General features: G+C 49.2%; 2 protein-coding genes across 6 annotated transcripts; one reads left to right on the forward strand and one right to left on the reverse strand.

The window, feature by feature from the left end:
- Nucleotides 1-116: 116 nt before the first annotated feature.
- LOC111859213 (zinc finger translocation-associated protein-like) lies at nt 117-5634 on the reverse strand. Of its 5 annotated transcripts, none has more exons than XM_023841710.2 (4): nt 5415-5634; nt 2361-2793; nt 940-1242; nt 117-695 (listed from the first exon to the last, which is right to left on the reverse strand). In XM_023841710.2, the coding sequence occupies exons 2-4, from the start codon at nt 2773-2775 to the stop codon at nt 562-564; spliced, it is 852 nt and encodes a 283-aa protein (XP_023697478.2). In that variant the 5' UTR covers nt 2776-2793; nt 5415-5634; the 3' UTR covers nt 117-561. The 5 variants fall into 5 exon arrangements, with proteins under 5 accessions (XP_023697478.2, XP_023697479.2, XP_023697481.2 ...); XM_023841711.2 differs by lacking the exon at nt 5415-5634 and adding an exon at nt 5010-5091; XM_023841713.2 differs by lacking the exon at nt 5415-5634 and adding an exon at nt 4180-4979 and having other exon boundaries at nt 902-1242.
- Nucleotides 5635-9246: 3612 nt separating this feature from the next.
- oatx (organic anion transporter X) lies at nt 9247-21049 on the forward strand. Its single transcript, XM_023841703.2, has 10 exons — nt 9247-10072; nt 11112-11215; nt 16829-16983; nt 17876-18044; nt 18166-18289; nt 18428-18543; nt 18805-19019; nt 19151-19259; nt 19924-20130; nt 20256-21049. Exons 1-10 carry the CDS (start codon nt 9656-9658, stop codon nt 20374-20376), a joined length of 1737 nt encoding a protein of 578 aa, XP_023697471.1. The 5' UTR covers nt 9247-9655; the 3' UTR covers nt 20377-21049.
- Nucleotides 21050-21179: the final 130 nt, after the last annotated feature.

Here is a 21179-nt window from a genome sequence, read left to right on the forward strand (position 1 = left end):
GACCTCCTCCAGGAACTTAAACCAGCAACCATCCGGTGCATGTCCTGAACCAGCAACATCATGCATGTGGGTAATGGTCAGTTAAATTTGAGGTTGTTACTTTAGACACAGTAAAATAAGATTAACAGACTGATTCTTTTTATTATCTAGCCCAAAAGATGGTTGTCCAAAAAAGCTCCCCCCCCTTGTATTTAAAACCAAACAGTCACAGGTCAGAATAAACCACCTGCTACAGGAGGGGGGGCTGTGTAACTTTTTCTCCCCCTAATAATTATATTTGTCCTTCCTGTTGGGGGGGCTGTGTGCCCCCATTTCTTACTGGGTAACTGGTGCTGTCATGGGCGCAGCCTCTTTGGTCCTCTTCCCGATCAAACTCCAAGGGGGGGGGGGTTCTGACCATCGCAGCCAGGAGGCCCCCGCCTTCACTGTCCCGGGTCTGCCAGTCCATCTGCTGCTCGTGTGTCTAAGGCATCGGCTGCCTTAGCTGTCTGTGCCGATGCCTGGAAATGCAGACGAGGTCTGACCCGCAGTGGGGGGGGGGGGGTGGCCCGCTCGCACCTGCTACTCCACAGCGTTGCCAAACCCCCAGCATTGTGTGGAGCCCGAAGCAGCGTCGGAAGGCACGCCTCTGAGATCTTCAGCTGGGGGCTCGTGGTCCGGTTTCAGGGCACCGGGGCTCTCAGGTGAGGCGTGCTCTGGGAGGGGGGAGGGGGGAGAGCGGGGTTAGGGACACAGACATGCAGACAGACACACACAGTCAAAGCAAAGGAGAACAGCTAAATGCGGGAATCCCCCCCCCCCCCCCAAGCTTGTCCTCCTAACTCTGCTACGCATGTGGTCACTGCTATGGTTTCAAAAGCAACCCCCTGCCCCTCCCCACCACAGTGGCACCCCCGCTCACCCTGCCCCTCTCCTGCTCACCCCCCCGCCTCCGCTCACCCCAGCCCCGCAGGATGTGGTGCTTCTCCTCAGAGCTGTACACCAGTGAGTCAGGATGCTGCTGCAGCACATGCAGTTTGACGTGCTGCAGATGCGGCGCAGGCAGCTGGGCTCCGCACACCATGCAGAGCAGCCGGCCCTCCGCCGCACGGTACTCCATGAGGAACTCCTGCCGGAGCCAGGCACGCAGCGTGTCGTTGGCGTAGCGCTCCAGCGTTTGGGCCAGCGGGTCGCGAACCCCTCCCGACACGGGCTGCGCAGGCTGTGGCTCCTGGGGTGCTGGCTCTGCCTTCGGTGGGACACCTTCACAGGGAGGGGAACGGTTCAGCTTAAAAGGCGGCCAGGGCGAGTTAGCACAACCTTCACCGGGGACCCGAGCCAGCACAACCTTCACCGGGGGCCCGAGCCAGCACAACCTGCACCGGGGGCCCGAGTCACCGGCCATCCGAGCCAAGTCAGCGCGACCTTCACCGGGGGCCCGAGTCAGCGCGACCTTCACCGGGGGCCCGAGTCAGCGCGACCTTCACCGGGGGCCCGAGTCAGCGCAACCTTCACCGGGGGCCCGAGTCACCGGCCATTCCGGGGCGAGTCAGCGCGACCTTCACCGGGGGCCGAGTCACCGGCCATCCGAGCCGAGTCAGCGCGACCTTCACCAGGGGCCCGAGTCAGCGTGACCTTCACCGGGGCCTGAGTCACCGGCCATCCGGGGCACAGTTCGGTACATTTTCGGTACAGCGGGGATAAAAGAAAGAAAATAAAAACTGTCTTTTTTCTTCTTTATTAAACATTGGTTTACTGAACAAAGTATGACTGTCCTACTCCGTCAATACTGCTGCAACCTAATAAAAATTAACTAAAATAAAACAGTAAATTAGTAAATAAAAATAAAATGAATATCCATTAAGGTCAACATTTAGAAAATGAACTGTACCTTCAAGTACTGGTTTATCTGTGTTCCCCGTAACTATGCGCACATGCACAGTGGTACGGCTTCATAAGCCCCTTTCCGAATGTAGCTTGGGGGAAACGCACATGCACACAATGGTTCCGCATTTGCTGTATTTCTTTGGGACAAATACACACCGAACCAAAAGAGCTGTTCCGAAAATCTTCGGTACGGATACCGTAACACTTCTAAACGCGACCTACATTTTTGAGAAAGCAGGGTCGGCAATTGGGGTTAAAGGCTGTGCTCAAGGACCCAGTAGTGAAATGAGGGATCTGACCAGGAAAGATCAGCCAGGTCAGCCAGCCTCTGGGGCCATGGAAGGCCAAGGGCCCAAGAGCAACATCATTCTGCCGACCCTGGGATTTGAACCAGCAACCTTCAGTTCACGGGCACAAGATCCGAACCTGCTAAGCCACCCCCGCAAAATAAAGGTGCGTCGGAGCGCACTACGTCCCCCCTGGTGACAGCATACCTTCACTCTCGGGCCCCGGGCCCCCGGCGGAGCCCCTGGGTGTGTGCGCGGCCTCCCAGTCGCAGAGCAGCAGCTGCTTGTCGGCGGGGGCCCACAGCAGCGTGTCGGGGTGCCTCTGCTGGATGTGCCTCTTGATGGTGCTGAGTTTGAGCGAGGCCAGCGAGCTGCCGCACACCATGCACAGCATGACACCGCGCGCCGCGTCAAACTCCATCAGGAACTCCGCCCGCCACTGCTCCTGGTAGTTCCGCCGGTGGTCTCGGCCCTGGACACGCCCCTTCCTCCTCGCCTGATTGGGGCCCCAGTCACACCGCGGTGACCCATGAGACTCGGGTAACTCCGATGGGCTCGTGAAGCTCGCTGTGCCCGCCCCTGTCTCCGCCCCTTCATGTCCATTTATGGCAATGTCGTCCATTCAGGCTCTGGACCCAAGCTAGGAAAGTAGATAAGTGAGGAAGTGAAGTTGGGGTTAATATTTCAAAACCAGCCCTACCCCTTTACTTCATTACAGTCTCTACCATCGTCATTTATTTACATTCATTTATTAAGAAGACCCAAAGTGTCCAATCAGGAAAGCAGTGTCAGCCAGTCTCTGGGGCAATGGAAGGTCGAGGGCCCAACAGTGAAAACACTGCACTCTGTCACCCCCCCCCCCCCACCCAATATCTACACTGCACCCTACCATCACCCCACCCCAATATCCACACTGCACCCTGTCACCACCACCCCCAATATCTACACTGCACCCTGTCACCCCCCAATATCTACACTGCACCCTGTCACCCCCCAATATCCACACTGCACCCTGTCACCACCACCCCCAATATCTACACTGCACCCTGTCACCCCCCATTATCTACACTGCACCCTGTCACCCCCCAATATCCACACTGCACCCTGTCACCCCCCCAATATCCACACTGCACCCCGTCACTTCCCCCAGCAGAGAAACGTTACATCGTTTTTTTATTCTGCGGAAAACTACAAATCGATCTGCAGGTCAGATTCTGTAATGAATATTAAACACGTCCCGCTGCTTTGAGGCCTCTTCTAAGAGGTAAATGAGTCAGCGGAATCCTTCACCCCCGCAGACACACCGGGCACTGTGACCCCGAGCGCCTCACTGGGCTGTGTGCGCCCTACCAGCAGGTAGAGAAGCCCCCCTCTCTGACCCCCAAATAATCCACTGCCCCACAGTTAATACTCCCAAGTCCTTCTAATTCTGGGAATAATTACCAAGATCTTTCATGGGAGAACAGTCTACATCATCGAGAAAGCATAGCATAGTATGCCAACCTTCCTCAGACTATGATGACATAAGAGACCATCGCTAAGTCCCTGCTCACCTCATCACCGATTGTTATTTGAATTTAACCACATCACAGGACAGGACCGGACGTTCTGTAATCACTACTGGCGGTATCCAGCACTGCACGTGTATGTATTTACTCTTTAATGACATTTTTAAGTTGACTGTCGTCTGTCAGATATTTCATCTGTTTTCTGACAGAGGTCACTGAAAGCACCAGGACAGGACAGACTCCTTCTAAGTGTGACCTTGCACGCAAATAAAGCTCGTCTCGAAATATTCTGCACAACTTCCGTCATTACAGCTGGGAGTCGGAGTCATATCCGCTGGCGTCCAGCAGGGCGCGCCCTCGAGTCTCCGCCGCAGCTCGCCTTCTTTGTTTATTAAGGAGACAGGAAGAGGCCATGCCGATAAACAGTACCGACAGTCATAGGGGCTGATCTGAATGAGATTAGGATACCGGGCGGTGGAAATGCACGTTACCTCGCATATAAATAAGATATGCTGTACCTGCAAAGGGTCCTGGGTCACTTGTGTCCGATCCTTTCCGGTGCTTGGAGCGGTTCGCACATGTGCACCGACGCGTCCGATTTTCTTTGCTGTGCTGCCCAGTTTACTTATTGGTTATATTACTATATAGATACCGAGTATCAGGGCATAATGCCGCGGTCACAACGACATGCTAAGGCCAGCTGGCGGTACCAAAGTGGCGTGCAGTTAAATACACACACACACACACTGCGCAGCGCCCCTCTGCGCCCGTCCGAACCTCGGCAACTTAGTTTAGTTTCTCTCCGATCGCCCGTGCAGAAGCGAGCTCCGTTCGTTTTCTGATACATAAAGTGGTCCCTGGCCGCTTTTCAAAAACACTGCCGCTATTTTGAGTGAGGAGCGGGTTTTGGGCCCCTAGGGCTCTTTAAGGGGCTTTTGGGAAAATTTAAAGGGACAGCTGCTCTGTCCGTGCAGGCGCTATAAGAATCGTGCTTACGGCTCTCTGCATTTGCGTAGTGAAAAGTTCTAACACAGCTTCCAGAAACATCGATGATCAAATACGAAAGATTTTCTTATCTCTTATGAAACCCTGTTCAAATGTCTCCCGATTTGAATTTATTTTAAAATTTATTTATTATTCTTTCTCAATGAGTCATTATTCTGTCTAAATAAAACGTTATTTTTTCAGTAGCTCTGCGTTTGTTATTTCTTATGACCCGTCAATTTTAGGAGGTAGATCAGAATAAACGCCTTAATAAATTTTGTGGGATCAAGCATTTTATCTTTTAGTGTTTATCGTAGTATATAAAATATGGGTTGAGCTAAAATAACACGTTCAGTTTGGTTACCAGTTAAATAGGCTATATTAACCAGCCATCCATTTTCTGCAATCGCTCGTCCTGCTCAGGATCGCGGGGCGTCCGGCGTCTGTCCCAGGGGCTGCATGCAGGCGCAAGGCGAGAAACAAGCCAGGATGGAGCGCCAACCCATCACAGATATATCGATTAATAAATCAAATAATATTTTCTATCGTCTCATTATATGTGGACTATTGCAATGGGTAAACACGCACTCACTTAACAACGATGAGAATTTGGAAAATGTTTTAACTGAGAAAATAAAAACTATGTATGCTATGTTTTTAAATACCATGTAAATAATTCGGTGGATAAAAAATATATTTTGATCAAATCGACCGTCAGAATTCGCCAGGGTGTGAACCCCTTAAGGCAGACATGCACAGGGCTACAAACCTTCGGCAGTTTGTCACACTTCAGTCCCAGCATATCTTCAGCAGAACTCGGGTCAACTACTCTGGCAGGAAATATAGCTGATGTCTTAGAAAACTGACAATGCAAGTTAGTCATTATTGGAAAATTCCTTAAAAATAAAGCATTAAAGTAATGGAATTCGTTAACAGGCATAATACCGGACGCCTCGTGTCAGGCAGACGGGTCCTCTCATTCTCATCGCTGTACAGGACCGGGCACCCTGCAAGGCTGGGGGTGGAAATAAATTAGTGACCCCCTGTCCCCCCATTTGTGTCGCCTCACTCATAAGCCTGGGGAGTGACGTGAGTGACGCTGGAGGAGGGGTGCACTGACCACCAAATTGCCTGAGTCACACATTAAAGGGGGGAAATGGCCATTATCAGAGAAAAGAGACATCACGAGGAAGGCCACCATCACCGGAGAATGAAAATCCTTTTGTTTATGATTCATTTTCTCTCTTTTTAAGTTGTATGGTGTTTTGATCATGCTAAGATCAAATGGGTTCAAGGATAATCTATTATAACTAAGTAATTCCTCTGAGGTGACCTGTCAGTCTCCTGCTATTAATGTCAACAAAATCACATCCTGATATTTGAAAATTTCCAGTACCATGCAGCCCTACAATATTATAGCAAATACTTTTTTTATTTCTTGTCATGCCCTCCAGATCGCCCTCTGGTTCTTCTGACCAGATCATAATTAAAGCTTGAGTCTCTTCATTTGTCCTCACATGAATTATTATTACTTTTTTACTTTGTTTATTGTTGTTTTCTGAGTTCATAACTTTTTTTTAAAGTTGCTGGTTGTTTACTAGCACGGTTGATTTCAGAAGCAGGTTATCTGCATAACATTTGACAAACAATGCATTTGCAAGTCCCATCGCAATGTGCCAAAGCACAAATTACCCTAGCAGGTTTAATGCTTTAGGTACTGAATTTTTTGTACTTGTACTCGACTGGAACTCAATGGAAAAGGGAAAGTACCTGGTGTGGTGGAAAAGCACTCAGCTGATTGAGCTATGCAATGGTCTGGGAAGTAGGGAAAACACACAAAGATCTAGTACAAAGACAGGAGGGAACAGGATGGCCAGCAACACCTGCTGGCCAAGTGGGGAAGTGACATAAGGGCATGGATGGATGGGCGCTGACCTTGACAGTTAAGGTATACTTACATGTTGCTTATGAATGTTCCATGAAAGCATTATGAAGGTGCACTGAATGTTCTATGAATGCATTATGAAGGTGCACTGAATGTTCTATGAATGCATTATGAAGGTGCACTAAATGTTCTATGTATGCATAATGAATGCATTATGAAGGTGCACTGAATGTTCTATGAATGCATTATGAAGGTGCACTGAATGTTCTATTAATGCATTATGAAGGTGCACTGAATGTTCTATGAATGCATAATGAATGCATTGTGAAGATGCAGTTAATGTAAAACGTAACCTATTACCAGTGTGATTTCAGAATACAGCAGTATCCCCTCAAATTTTGACTGCTATGTAGGCCTACATAGTAAATTTTACAAAAACCTGAAATTAGGTGAATTTAATAAATTTAATAATTTAGGGGGGCACAAATAATGCAATATTAAGCTACTACTTAAGTATTAATTTACTGCGAACTAAGTCCAAGTTACATATACCGATGTCATGTTCGCAAGTTTAACCTCAAGCAGTTAGTATGTTTACTATTTCTGTTAATTCTGAAACCTGTGAACTATACAGATCGAAGGAATTACTGAGGAAGTACTGAGGAAGTACTGAAGGAAGAAGTCATGAATAACACAAGTGAAATACTGATCTTTTTTTTTCATCTAATGAATCATAACGCATCAATTTACCTCAAGCAGGGAGTATATTTGTTGATGATTTGTATTTCGGCAGTAACCAAGTCACCTATTCCGCACCTCCCCACCAGATAGCTGGGTGGAGACATTCAGGGAACATTTGATCCAGTAACAAGTTCACCCCCCCCCCCCCTCCCATAATGAATGGTTAAAGTGCACCTGCATTATGAAATTGGCACTTTGAAATAAGCTGGTTCAGAAAAACCGTCATTTGGAAATACATCAGTGTGAAAAGTTTAACCAAATTCATCAGGTGATAAATGCTGACCATTACTGTAGCACTCCAGAGTGACGGTGGCAAGCACCACTGTTCATACATTAACAGGAGTCAACATGTAGAGACTGCCATTTTTAGCTGGGTGTAATAATTTTTTAGAATCAACAGTGCATCTAAATCTAATTAAACTGAAACTGCGGTAAATGAATGGCACAAATGGCCTACTTTACATTATGAAGCAAAGTCTCTCCTTCCCTTTTGGTAATGATGTTTAGTTTAATCAAACAACCTGTATTATCTTATAAAGCCTGGTAAATGATGGTTATAAAAATTAAATCCATGTAGCCTAATATTAAAATAGAACGAGTATTTCATAGTATCTCTCTTGCTATTTAAATTAATTTAACAATTCCACCTTAGTGTCATGTAAAAAGGCAAATGGAAAGCAGGAAACAATTCTTATACTTGGGGGGGGGGGGAACAAACGAACCTTTAATAATCAATGAAAATGACTTGTTTTACAAGCTGATACCGTATCTGAAAATGTTTTATGAACGCCCATCCGCTTACAACGTTGAAAACCATTAAATATTAACTATGACAGTTTAAAATGTTACTCTTTACTAGCACGGTTAACACACTGCCCTGTATCGCCACAAGTTTAACTCTTAATTGCAGTCAAACGCCAGTGTTCTGACGAGTTGAGCTACCTATCGAGACGTGCTATCGAGCCTTTCGGCGCATGTGCAGTTCCACCGTCTTGGAATTAGGGTTAGGGTAAGGGTTTTAGGGGTTTTTTGGTGGGTTAGGTTTAGGTTTAAAGTTGGGGATAGGGTTACGGCTATCGATTAGCACTACGATAGCCTAACTCGACAAAGTAGCTCAACTCGACAGAACACCGGCCCGGGTAACTGCAGCGGCATCATTGAGTGATCAGTCACGAAAAATTACCTACAAAAAATGACAAATGTAGGCGATGAAACATTATTAATGAACGTCTGAATTATATCTGCGCGGTTTAAACACCAATGTGAGTTTTAGGCGAAGGAAACGATATTAATTACCGTAAACAGCACGATTAATGTGACGTCACCAGCATTAGCCAAATATCAACATGTGTCACGAGGCAAAAAAGCGCGTGGTGAGGTGATAAAAATGAAGAGGCAGAAAGTGAGGCCATGTCTCGATTTTTCTAAAGCAAACAGGCAAGTGAAGATGACTTTTATCCCTCCCTAAGTTATAACCCCCATGTTCAGATGAGTTGCGACGTCCGTTCATCTTTACTATTAGTGCGCGCTTACCGTTTTTGACGTGGTGTTGAGCACTTGTGAAAATATTCATATAAATAACTACCGCATATTTGCCTTTTATTTAGATGTGATTATAAACGCTGAGGCAGACGGGGGCATCCAGGTTGTGCGTCTCTACACGTGTGTGAATATGCTAACTGTATTTTATCTGGGGGAAATAAGCTGGAAAGATTACAGGAAAGTAGTCAAAGAAATCGTTTGTCGTTTATCTATTATGTACAACTATGTTCAATCGCATCACAGTCTATCTCTGATCCCATTACAGAGGTAGTTAAGGGCGTAACATTGCGGGGGGGGGGGGGGTTTGAGGTCTCCACCCATTACCGGGGGAACAGGATTATGGGGGTGGGGGGTTGTATTAGCTGGTTTTGATTTATTGGGGGGGCTACAACCCCCCCCCCGTAATTTACGCCCATGGAGGTAGTTCAGGATTTGGACAACAGAGAGAACGAACTGCTGACCTCGGCGTGACCGTCTTTTTATAACCATTAACTCAACTTATCAGACATTATAAATGTAACCTAGTTTACTTAGAAACTTGCATATACCTATATATAATTTACGAAAAGCCATGTCATATTGTGATCAGTCTTGAGGGAAATGAGCGGGCGTTTTTCCAGAGAAGCAGGAATTTAACTCCAGCTGCGCGCAGCGGATTTTGCGGCGCCGCGCACCGGCCGGACAAGCGCTTGTGCCTTAACCTGCGAAAGTGAACACAGGCGCACTCAACAGGTCTCGTTATTCCTGAAGTTTCCGACCGTGCAATGTTGTAAAAGTCTGCTGTCTTGCACGTTTTGCAGCGCAGTTCACCGGTACACTTTCCTGGCAGGTGCTCAGTGAGAATGGGCTTCGCAGATATTTTAGATGAGATCGGGGGTTTCGGGCGCTTCCAGATGATTCACGTCACACTGTTATCCATTCCCGGTCTCCTTATGGCCAGCCAAAATCTACTAAACAATTTCACAGCCGGTACTCCGGGGCACCACTGCAACATACCCAACCGGACCTCTCTAGCTCTCGGACAGAACATATCAGCATCAGATCTGAGTGACCAAGAGGTGCTACAGGCGTTCATCCCGGTGGCAGAGGGGTCCGGGCTGTCAAAGTGCACCAGATACACCGAAGCGCAGTGGCACCTTGTCAAGGGCAACGTGAGCGGCACCTGGACTCGAACCAATGTTACAGACGCGGAAACGGAGACGTGCCAAGACGGCTGGATCTACGATAAGACCGAGTTTCAGGCTACTATAGTTTCAGAGGTATGTGGAAAAGCGTACATGGCGGGTAATCCAGGTAAGTGTGTATAGTACTGTGCAAGGCAGTCAAGGGAAATGTTTAAAGCTATTTATATGGGTAGTAAGTGTTTGCTCAGAACAAAAACGACAACTTAACAATTCCACCTTAGAACCTATGCAAATTAAGAGTAATACAATGAAAACTAACAAGATTTTTCTCAGTTCTTCAAAAATCCCTGGTATCTCACTGGATGGCTAGATGAACCTCGCTTCAGTTCCCAGACCTCAGCCGTTCCATGTACAGCATATGTTAAATTTCAGGACCAGCTCAGTGGGGTGTTGATTATCCATAGGAAGTGTGCTAGTGGTCCAGTCAAAAAACACATGGGTGTATTGGATAGTCGCTGAAAATACTGGAGTGATTTCAATAGAGGTTTTGATATGGTTACACTGACACACTTTTACAGACATAATATCATAGTTTTACACCAACGTGAAGATGATTTTCTTTGACTGCCTTAGACTTTTGCACAATACTGTATGTACGTATGAATGAACGAATGAATACATACTTCTTAGGGAGCATCTTAAAGGTTTACTGCATTTATGCTCTGAGCATGAAAAAGTCTCCGACTGGGCCGTAGCCAGATTAGCAAGGTGAAAGGTGTTAGCTCATTCTGGGGTGTTCCGGAAGCATGCTCCCCGAGAAAAAGATATTACGACTACAGTGCAGCTACATTATACATTTTATTTCTTTCTGAGAGCAGCAATAATCGTTTTGAAACATAATTTGTTACAAAAGCTACTTAGAAAAGAAATGCAAAAAAATACAGAGGACATGACCTTGGTGTTGTGTGGGTATGTACCATGGTTTCGAATCCCAAGAGGGATTTTGGCTGTTAAACCTTCAAAGAAGAACCTGACCTGAAATGACTGAGGACTGATGACTGCCAATGAAAGATGAAGCCATAGAAATCAGTGAAATTTAACAGCTTGTTAAGTTACTTTTCCTAACACCGTGACGAACACATGAGATGAGAATGATTGCGCCTGTCTTCCACAGTGGGATCTGGTTTGCACCCTCCGGCCGCTCAAACAGATGAGTCAGACCATCTATATGGGGGGGGTCCTTGCTGGTGCCATCATTTTTGGGGGACTTTCAGACAGGTAAGGTCGCTCGTGTCGAGTCTTTGAGCCACCTACAAACTCAGAACGATTTCAGCAGTGGCACGCAGGCACGGGCACCGTTATTGAACGAGTGTGCTTTACCTCAAACTACAGAAAACCAGTGACTGTTGTCGATGACAAAAATCAAATTTTAACTGTTGCCAGTGTAGTCACTTTGTAACTTTTGGGCCTTAAATGATAGGAAATCTGTTTTTAAGCTCCCTACAAACACCTGGAACTTAAACTTGAGAAAGGAGTTTGGTTACCGTGTTACACTAACGTATCAGCTGGTTTATATCAGTTATGTTGTTGTAATTCATCACTCTAAGCCAGTGACCCTTGTGGACTACATCCTGTTTCCTTGTAGCTACACATAACCAATCACTAATCATTTTGCGATTAATACCCTTTTCTAATTACCCACAGCTCTTTCTTTGTCCCCAAGTTGCTTGTGCTGATCCAGGCAGAGCCAAATCAGTCCAAGTGCCGGATTAAAATTCTCCAAATACCAGCAGCTGTTTCCAGTACTTAGCACCGATTTTACCACAGTCGGCACTTCGTTTGTGCACAGAGTTACACTCCGCAAGGTGCTAGTTCCTCTTCAGCCTGGAAAATCAAGTGTTACATGTGTCTTAAAATGCTGCATGGCTCTAGTAGAACTGGGAGAACTAGGGAGAAGCCATTCAATTTTTTTTTCTCGACAGAAAAAGACGTAGACAGGAATTTCTGTGAGAATATATAGTATCTAAATGATCTGTGGCCAGTTTAAGTGAAAGGTGTCAGTGATTAATTGTCAGTGATGACACACCGCAGCACACAGTGCACAACAATGACATGTGTCCACTGCATTTAACCCTTATGTGACATAGCAAGGGGCAGGTAATTCAGTGCCTGGGGAGAGGTGCTTGGGGGGCGGTACCTTGCTGGTCAGGGATTTGAACCAGCAACCTATCAATCACAAGCACGCTTCCCTAACCATTAGGTTTGCCTGCTAATGTAAACCGACTGCTCTTCCAAACAGCCAATCATGTGGCTCCAGCGAAACGCATACAGCACATAGACCGGATCAAAAGTTAAGCGGCTAAATGAAACGGCCAAGATGCCTGGTCTAAGTTCTGAATATGGTGTGATCGGCAGTTCCAGCATTTGAGAAACAGCCACTCTGGGATTCTCACACACTAGAGGTTCGAAAGGGTGGCATGAGTAACCGAAAGGAACCAAAAATTCTGGGGCCAAAACATTTGGATGAACTCATCGTAAGTAGAAAATATCGCAAGTCAAGTATGAAAATGGTGTAATAAATACATACATAAATACATACATGAATACATAGCTACTATCACTGAATAATTAAATAATTAACTACAACTAACTAGGTACCAGTAATTGAAAAGTAAATAAATGAAAAAAAAGTTTATTTGGTCCAACACAAAAAAAACACTGTACGATACGTTGTTAAACGCTGTATGAGATGTTTACGCTCATGATCATTACAGAGACTGGATGCATGGCTGTGTGGATGCTGCATGGCTGTGTGGATGCTGCATGGCTGTGTGGTTGCTGCATGGCTGTGTGGATTCTGCATGGCTGTGTGGATGCTGGCATGGCTGTGTGGATGCTGGCATGGCTGCTGCATGGCTGTGTGGATGCTGGCATGGCTGTGTGGATGCTGGCATGGCTGTGTGGATGCTGCATGGCTGTGTGGATGCTGGCATGGCTGCTGCATGGCTGTGTGGATGCTGGCATGGCTGTGTGGATGCTGCATGGCTGTGTGGATGCTGGCATGGCTGCTGCATGGCTGTGTGGATGCTGCATGGCTGTGTGGATGCTGGCATGGCTGCTGCATGGCTGTGTGGATGCTGACATGGCTGTGTGGATGCTGGCATAGCTGCTGCATGGCTGTGTGGATGCTGGCATGGCTGTGTGGATGCTGGCATGGATGCTGCATGGCTGTGTGGATGCTGGCATGGCTGTGTGGATGCTGCATGGCTGTGTGGATGCTGGCATGGCTGTGTGGATGCTGGCATGGCTGTGTGGATGCTGGCATGGCTGTGTGGATGCTGGCATGGATGCTGCATGGCTGTGTGGATGCTGGCATGGCTGTGTGGATGCTGCATGGCTGTGTGGATGCTGCATGGCTGTGTGGATGCTGGCATGGCTGCTGCATGACTGTGTGGATGCTGGCATGGCTGTGTGGATGCTGCATGGCTGTGTGGATGCTGGCATAGCTGCTGCATGACTGTGTGGATGCTGGCATGGCTGTGTGGATGCTGGCATGGCTGTGTGGATGCTGGCATGGCTGCTGCATGGCTGTGTGGATGCTGGCATGGCTGTGTGGATGCTGGCATGGCTGCTGCACGGCTGTGTGGATGCTGCACGGCTGTGTGGATGCTGCACGGCTGTGTGGATGCTGCACGGCTGTGTGGATGCTGGCATGGCTGCTGCATGGCTGTGTGGATGCTGGCATGGCTGTGTGGATGCTGGCATGGCTGTGTGGATACTGCATGGCTGTGTGGATGCTGCATGGCTGTGTGGATGCTGGCATGGCTGCTGCATGGCTGTGTGGATGCTGCATGGCTGTGTGGATGCTGGCATAGCTGCTGCATGACTGTGTGGATGCTGGCATGGCTGTGTGGATGCTGGCATGGCTGTGTGGATGCTGGCATGGCTGCTGCATGGCTGTGTGGATGCTGCATGGCTGTGTGGATGCTGGCATAGCTGCTGCATGACTGTGTGGATGCTGGCATGGCTGTGTGGATGCTGGCATGGCTGTGTGGATGCTGGCATGGCTGCTGCATGGCTGTGTGGATGCTGGCATGGCTGTGTGGATGCTGGCATGGCTGCTGCATGGCTGTGTGGATGCTGCATGGCTGTGTGGATGCTGCATGGCTGTGTGGATGCTGCACGGCTGTGTGGATGCTGGCATGGCTGCTGCATGGCTGTGTGGATGCTGGCATGGCTGTGTGGATGCTGGCATGGCTGTGTGGATGCTGCATGGCTGTGTGGATGCTGCATGGCTGTGTGGATGCTGCATGGCTGTGTGGATGCTTGCATGGCTGCTGCATGACTGTGTGGATGCTGGCATGGCTGCTGCATGGCTGTGTGGATGCTGGCATGGCTGTGTGGATGCTGCATGGCTGTGTGGATGCTGCATGGCTGTGTGGATGCTGGCATAGCTGCTGCATGACTGTGTGGATGCTGGCATGGCTGTGTGGATGCTGGCATAGCTGCTGCATGACTGTGTGGATGCTGGCATGGCTGTGTGGATGCTGGCATGGCTGTGTGGATGCTGGCATGGCTGCTGCATGGCTGTGTGGATGCTGGCATGGCTGTGTGGATGCTGGCATGGCTGTGTGGATGCTGGCATGGCTGCTGCATGGCTGTGTGGATGCTGGCATGGCTGTGTGGATGCTGGCATGGCTGCTGCATGGCTGTGTGGATGCTGCATGGCTGTGTGGATGCTGCATGGCTGTGTGGATGCTGCACGGCTGTGTGGATGCTGGCATGGCTGTGTGGATGCTGGCATGGCTGCTGCATGACTGTGTGGATGCTGGCATGGCTGTGTGGATGCTGCATGGCTGTGTGGATGCTGACATGGCTGTGTGGATGCTGGCATGGATGCTGCATGGCTGTGTGGATGCTGACATGGCTGTGTGGATGCTGCATGGCTGCTGCATGGCTGTGTGGAGGCTGCATGGCTGTGTGGATGCTGGCATGGCTGTGTGGATGCTGGCATCGCTGCTGCATGACTGTGTGGATGCTGGCATGGCTGTGTGGATGCTGGCATGGCTGCTGCATGGCTGTGTGGATGCTGGCATGGCTGTGTGGATGCTGGCATGGCTGCTGCATGGCTGTGTGGATGCTGACATGGCTGTGTGGATGCTGGCATAGCTGCTGCATGGCTGTGTGGATGCTGGCATGGCTGTGTGGATGCTGGCATGGATGCTGCATGGCTGTGTGGATGCTGGCATGGCTGTGTGGATGCTGGCATGGCTGCTGCATGACTGTGTGGATGCTGGCATGGCTGTGTGGATGCTGGCATAGCTGCTGCATGGCTGTGTGGATGCTGGCATGGATGCTGCATGGCTGTGTGGATGCTGGCATGACTGTGTGGATGCTGGCATGGCTGTGTGGATGCTGGCATGGCTGCTGCATGGCTGTGTGGATGCTGGCATGGCTGTGTGGATGCTGGCATGGATGCTGCATGGCTGTGTGGATGCTGGCATGGCTGCTGCATGACTGTGTGGATGCTGGCATGGATGCTGCATGGCTGTGTGGATGCTGGCATGGCTGCTGCATGACTGTGTGGATGCTGGCATGGCTGTGTGGATGCTGGCATGGATGCTGCATGGCTGTGTGGATGCTGGCATGGCTGCTGCATGACTGTGTGGATGCTGGCATGGCTGTGTGGATGCTGGCATGGATGCTGCATGGCTGTGTGGATGCTGGCATGGATGCTGCATGGCTGTGTGGATGCTGGCATGGCTGCTGCATGACTGTGTGGATGCTGGCATGGCTGTGTGGATGCTGCATGGCTGTGTGGATGCTGCATGGCTGTGTGGATGCTGGCATGGCTGTGTGGATGCTGGCATCGCTGCTGCATGGCTGTGTGGATGCTGGCATGGCTGCTGCATGACTGTGTGGATGCTGGCATGGCTGTGTGGATGCTGGCATGGCTGTGTGGATGCTGCATGGCTGTGTGGATGCTGGCATGGATGCTGCATGGCTGTGTGGATGCTGACATGGCTGTGTGGATGCTGGCATGGCTGCTGCATGGCTGTGTGGATCCTGGCATGGCTGTGTGGATGCTGGCATGGCTGCTGCATGGTTGTGTGGATGCTGGCATGGCTGTGTGGATGCTGGCATGGCTGTGTGGATGCTGGCATGGCTGCTGCATGGCTGTGTGGATCCTGGCATGGATGCTGCATGGCTGTGTGGATGCTGACATGGCTGTGTGGATGCTGGCATGGCTGTGTGGATGCTGGCATGGCTGCTGCATGGCTGTGTGGATCCTGGCATGGCTGCTGCATGGCTGTGTGGATGCTGGCATGGCTGCTGCATGGCTGTGTGGATGCTGCATGGCTGCTGCATGGCTGTGTGGATGCTGGCATGGCTGTGTGGATGCTGGCATCGCTGCTGCATGGCTGTGTGGATGCTGCATGGCTGCTGCATGGCTGTGTGGATGCTGGCATGGCTGTGTGGATGCTGGCATCGCCCGGCATGAACAGAAAGTATTATATGGCGTATCTTTAGACAGGCAACAGATTCAGAATTCAAAGCTGACTGCTGAATGTGCATTGCTATCGCACCGTCATAAAGCTGAATCATTGTCAGGCGTGGAGCATCGGTATATAAATAGACACATACAGGAATTTATACATTTATGACTGTAGATATGAGTTAGCACTTGCTTAACTGAATTGATCTCTTACCGTGACTGGTGTGCATCTCACATTTGGAAATATTTCCCTCTGCTTTCTGTGCGTGTCTCGCTGGTCAGTTAAGCTTGATGACCTTTTAGCAATGCAGACCAAACTGAGAGGAGGGCCTGGGAGTGGCTTCGTCCCGGCTGGTCCCTTCCTGTCACCATGCCTCTGCTGTCCTGTCCTGCAGGTTTGGCCGCAGAGCACTGCTGATCTGGTCCTACTTCCAGTTGGCCACCCTGGGCACCTGCACGGCATTCTCACCCTCCTACCTTGCCTACTGCATCTTCCGCTTCCTGACAGGCATGGCGGTGTCAGGAATCATTCTCAATGCTGTCTCCTTAAGTGAGCCCCCCCTTGTTGTGCTGTGCTATCTGTTTGGGCACCCCTCCCCCACCGCCCCCCATCCCTGCCCTGCTGTCCTCAAACGTTCCAGTGCTCAGTCAGGACGGAGTTTTTGGACCTTTTTGATGAGATTGGGGGGTTTCGGGCACTTCTAGATGATTCATGTCACATTGTTGTCCATTCCTGGTCTCCTGAACTTTCTAGACGGACCTCCCTAACTAGGTGTCTCTAACCAGGGCTCTCTAGCCTGGCCTCTCTAATTGGTTCTCTACCCTGATCTCTCTAACCAGGTTTCTCTAACTGGATCTCTCTAGCCAGACCTCTCTAACTAGATCTCTCTAGCCAGACCTCTCTAACTCGGTCTCTCTGGCCTAACCTCTCAACCTCTCGGCCAGAACATGTCAGCATCAGAGCTGAGTGTTCACTCTGATGGCAGAGGCGTTCAAGCTGTCTTCAAATGTCTCAGCATGGGATAATCCACAGCTGAGTTAGCATGGAGAACCTAGTTCTTCACTGTTCAGGTGAATGAAACTAACTACAAGCAATATCGAGGACCCCTTGTTTAAATGAAGAACTTGAAAAGAAATGCTTCTGTGAGTCTTCAGAGGGCCTTCTGGTAAACACCTTCCTTTTTGGAACCTCATTAAACCATAAGATATATATATGCTTTTAGCTGACAGATCGCAGTGAAGACTAGTAGAAGCCAGATGAATGACTCCACTAATCAATTAGAGATGAGATACTGGATACACAAAAACCCTTAATCAATGTCAGCCAAGCTCGTTCAGTGCTTCAGCAATGTTGAGTTTGAATGAAATGAGACCACTTACTCTGCAAGCTTTGTTGACCATTGAAGATTAACATAGTATGTTTCTATCTTGTCCCTGGTCAGAGGTGGAATGGATTCCCACCAAGTCACGGACCTTGGTAGGAACCATCTCCTCCTTTTTCTTCACCTTTGGTCAAATGATTCTGGCGGGCCTGGCCTACACCCTCCGGGACTGGCGCAAGCTGCAGATGGCTGTGTGCTCCCCCTTCTTCATCTTCTTCATCTACAGCTGGTGAGATGTTACATCCTGCTCTCAGATCTCTTTGATCCTTCGCTCCTCGTCCGCTCAGTTAACGGTTGGAAGTGTCGTGGCTGCATAATCAGCACTGAGGCAGTTGAGTTTTTCATTTTAGGTGGTATTCCGAGTCGGCACGCTGGCTGATGCTGAACCGGCGGTCAGACGAGGCCCTCAAACATATCCATCGTGTGGCAAGGATTAATGGAAAACCAGAGTTGGCACAAAAAATCACTGTAGAGGTCAGTAGGGAGGTTTGGGAAGGATAGATGCAAAGGCACAGATCTGACACATAGATGACAGAGAACTTGGTGGGTGCAGGATAGTGGGCAGATACTGTCAGACTGTCAGGTGTATTTTGGCCTGTTTGTGTTCTATAGATGCTGGAGTCACATATGCACAAGGAGGTCCAGTCCAGCAAGAAAATCTACACGGTTTATGACCTGCTACGCACGCCAGTGATGAGGCAGATATCCATCTGTCTGATGGTGGTCTGGTGAGGCTTCCCTTTGTGCCTCAGTCTGTTTAGCCAGTTACTCTTTTGGTAGATAAATGCCTGTGTGATATGCAAAAATGTAGGAAGGACGTCAGCAATTGGTCAAAATATTCAGTCCTGCCAAAACTGAACCATCATTAATCTGTGTTAATTGACAGCATTTCTCCAAGCACGATGCCACTGTGGGCCTGTTCCCAGTACAGGTTGTGGCTCTGCCTTCACCTCCATAAGCTTCTCATTTCCTTGACTTCCACTCAACAGGTTCTCCACCAGCTTCGCCTATTATGGGCTGGCAATGGACCTGCAGAAGTTTGGCGTCAGCATCTACCTGATCCAGGTGATCTTCGGCGCCGTGGACTTCCCAGCCAAGCTGGTGGCCCTTGGGACCCTGAGCTTCTTTGGTCGTCGCGTGACTCAGGCTAGCTGCCTGGTTCTGTCTGCTGCCGTTATCTTCGCCAACATCTTCGTCCCTGCAGGTCAGAGCTATTCTGTGTCTGCCTTTATAAATGTTGTTTTTTTTTACTGGTGATGATTGAATGATTTTACTCACTTTTAATGCCTACAGAACAGGAGCTCATGTGGCGTTTATGTCTGATTGTGACCACAGAAATGCAGACCGTACGCACCACCTTGGCCGTGCTGGGAAAGGGGTTCACCTCGGCTTCCTTTACCTGCATTTACCTCTTCACCGGAGAGCTGTACCCCACTGTCGTCAGGTATCACTACCCGGGGGCAACAGCCTAAACAGACCTCCCTCTCACCAGCCACCTCCTCCAGCGCCACCAGAGGAATACCAAGATATAATCTCTCCAGCACTATTGAATGAATAAAATGTTTTGCGTTTGAGTGGCGAAGAAATCATGAGGCAGACAGATAAGTTCAGTTTTTGGCATTACTGCACGATCCTTAAAAGGACAGCGGTAAAACAATGAGCAAGAATAATCTCATTCACAGACACAGATGGGGAGCCTTTAAGAAGACAAAAGTGAATACAGGCAATAGAGACAGAGCGTAACGAGTCACACTGAAACTTTCCGATTCGGAAAAATAAATCCAAAAAATGAAATACAGATGAACTTTTACTTTACTTTCACTTCCGTTTTTTAAACCAGTGGAAATGCAGGCTGGTTCTCAAAAGGCAGCAAGTGAGAACCAGCCCAGCACTGGCACTAGTACCAGCACCAGCTCCATGTTGGTGGAAACGAGGTAATAGATAGATGCTCAAACCCCCTGCACTGGTTCCTCCCCCCCATTAAACCTAAATGTCAAGACCATAAAGATAGATAATATCCCAAATGGTTACATCTAAGCTGCAAACTGGATCCCCCAGTCCACAGTATAATGCCCTCTGACATCCCATCTCCATACTGCCCCCTACAGGCAGACAGGGATGGGCCTCACCTCCACCATGGCCCGTGTGGGCTCAATGGCAGCACCTGCTGTGCTGATTCTGGACGAGGTCCTGCCGGCTCTACCCAGTATCGTGTACGGCGGCTCGGCGCTGGTGGCAGGCATCTTCGCCATCTTCCTCCCTGAAACCCTCAACGTGCCGCTACCAGACACAATTGAGGACGTGGAAGAGAAGTGGTGGGTCCAGTAGGGACTTCCAGTACTTCCCTAAAGGCTCCAATTTAAGCTAATCGCCAGTGTATCCTTAACTTGGGGCAGGGCGCCATTTACAGAGTTGACCTGAATGCTGTGTTGTGTTCCAGGGTCAAGCAGAAGGGAAGATCTGCCCAGGAGCCAGCAGAAAAGGAGTTGGCGCTTCTGCCAGAGGTGAAGGACGGCGTGGAGCTTGTGGATGGGAAAACGATAGGGCTGAATGCTCTGTGAGAGGATGCGAATGGAAGTTACACACACATAGGTACATCGGCGAGACGCTCGCTGATCGAACCCCGTAGCGGCAATGTAACGCACTGTAGGAAAAGGAATCAGAGCACCAATCAGAGCACCACATATCCCAAGGGCGTAGATTTGGGTATGCATGGAAGGGACAGGTCCGTATCAATAATGTGGGAGTACCGTGTGTTTAGGGGGGTGGGGGTTTGGGGCTGATTCGGTCCCTACCAATACTGTGGGAGTACCGTGTGTTTAGGGGGGTGGTGGTTTGGGGCTGATTCGGTCCCTACTAATACTGTGGGAGTACCGTGTGTTTAGGGGAGTGGGTGTTCGGGGCTGAGTGGGTCCCTACCAATACTGTGGGAGTACCGTGTGTTTAGGGGGGTGGGGGTTTGGGGCTGATTCGGTCCCTACCAATACTGAAATCAAACCTACATCCTTGGCGTATCGCACAGGCACCTGAACAGCGAGAGCCACCAGCGACACTCAAGTACACGCAACATGACTATACATGCGTGTCGGACACACAGGCAGTGAGTCACTGGGCCACGATTGCACCGTGGTGTGTCCAACACGCACAGGCTGCATTTTCACATTCCGTGCTTAATTATAATTAACAACAAATTATTTGTATTTTGTATATCATCATAATAAATGACGAATCAGATTCCCATTCGCATCTTTTCAGGTTTGACACCCTGCTATTAAGACAAAAGCAAACATGGTACTAAAAGTATCGACAGGATTGAACATCCGGGTTGATACACAGGGCTCAGGTTGAAGGGAACCTTCTTGTT

The sequence above is a fragment of the Paramormyrops kingsleyae genome, chromosome 24, assembly GCF_048594095.1.
Source record: "Paramormyrops kingsleyae isolate MSU_618 chromosome 24, PKINGS_0.4, whole genome shotgun sequence".
Taxonomy (NCBI): Eukaryota; Metazoa; Chordata; class Actinopteri; order Osteoglossiformes; family Mormyridae; genus Paramormyrops; species Paramormyrops kingsleyae.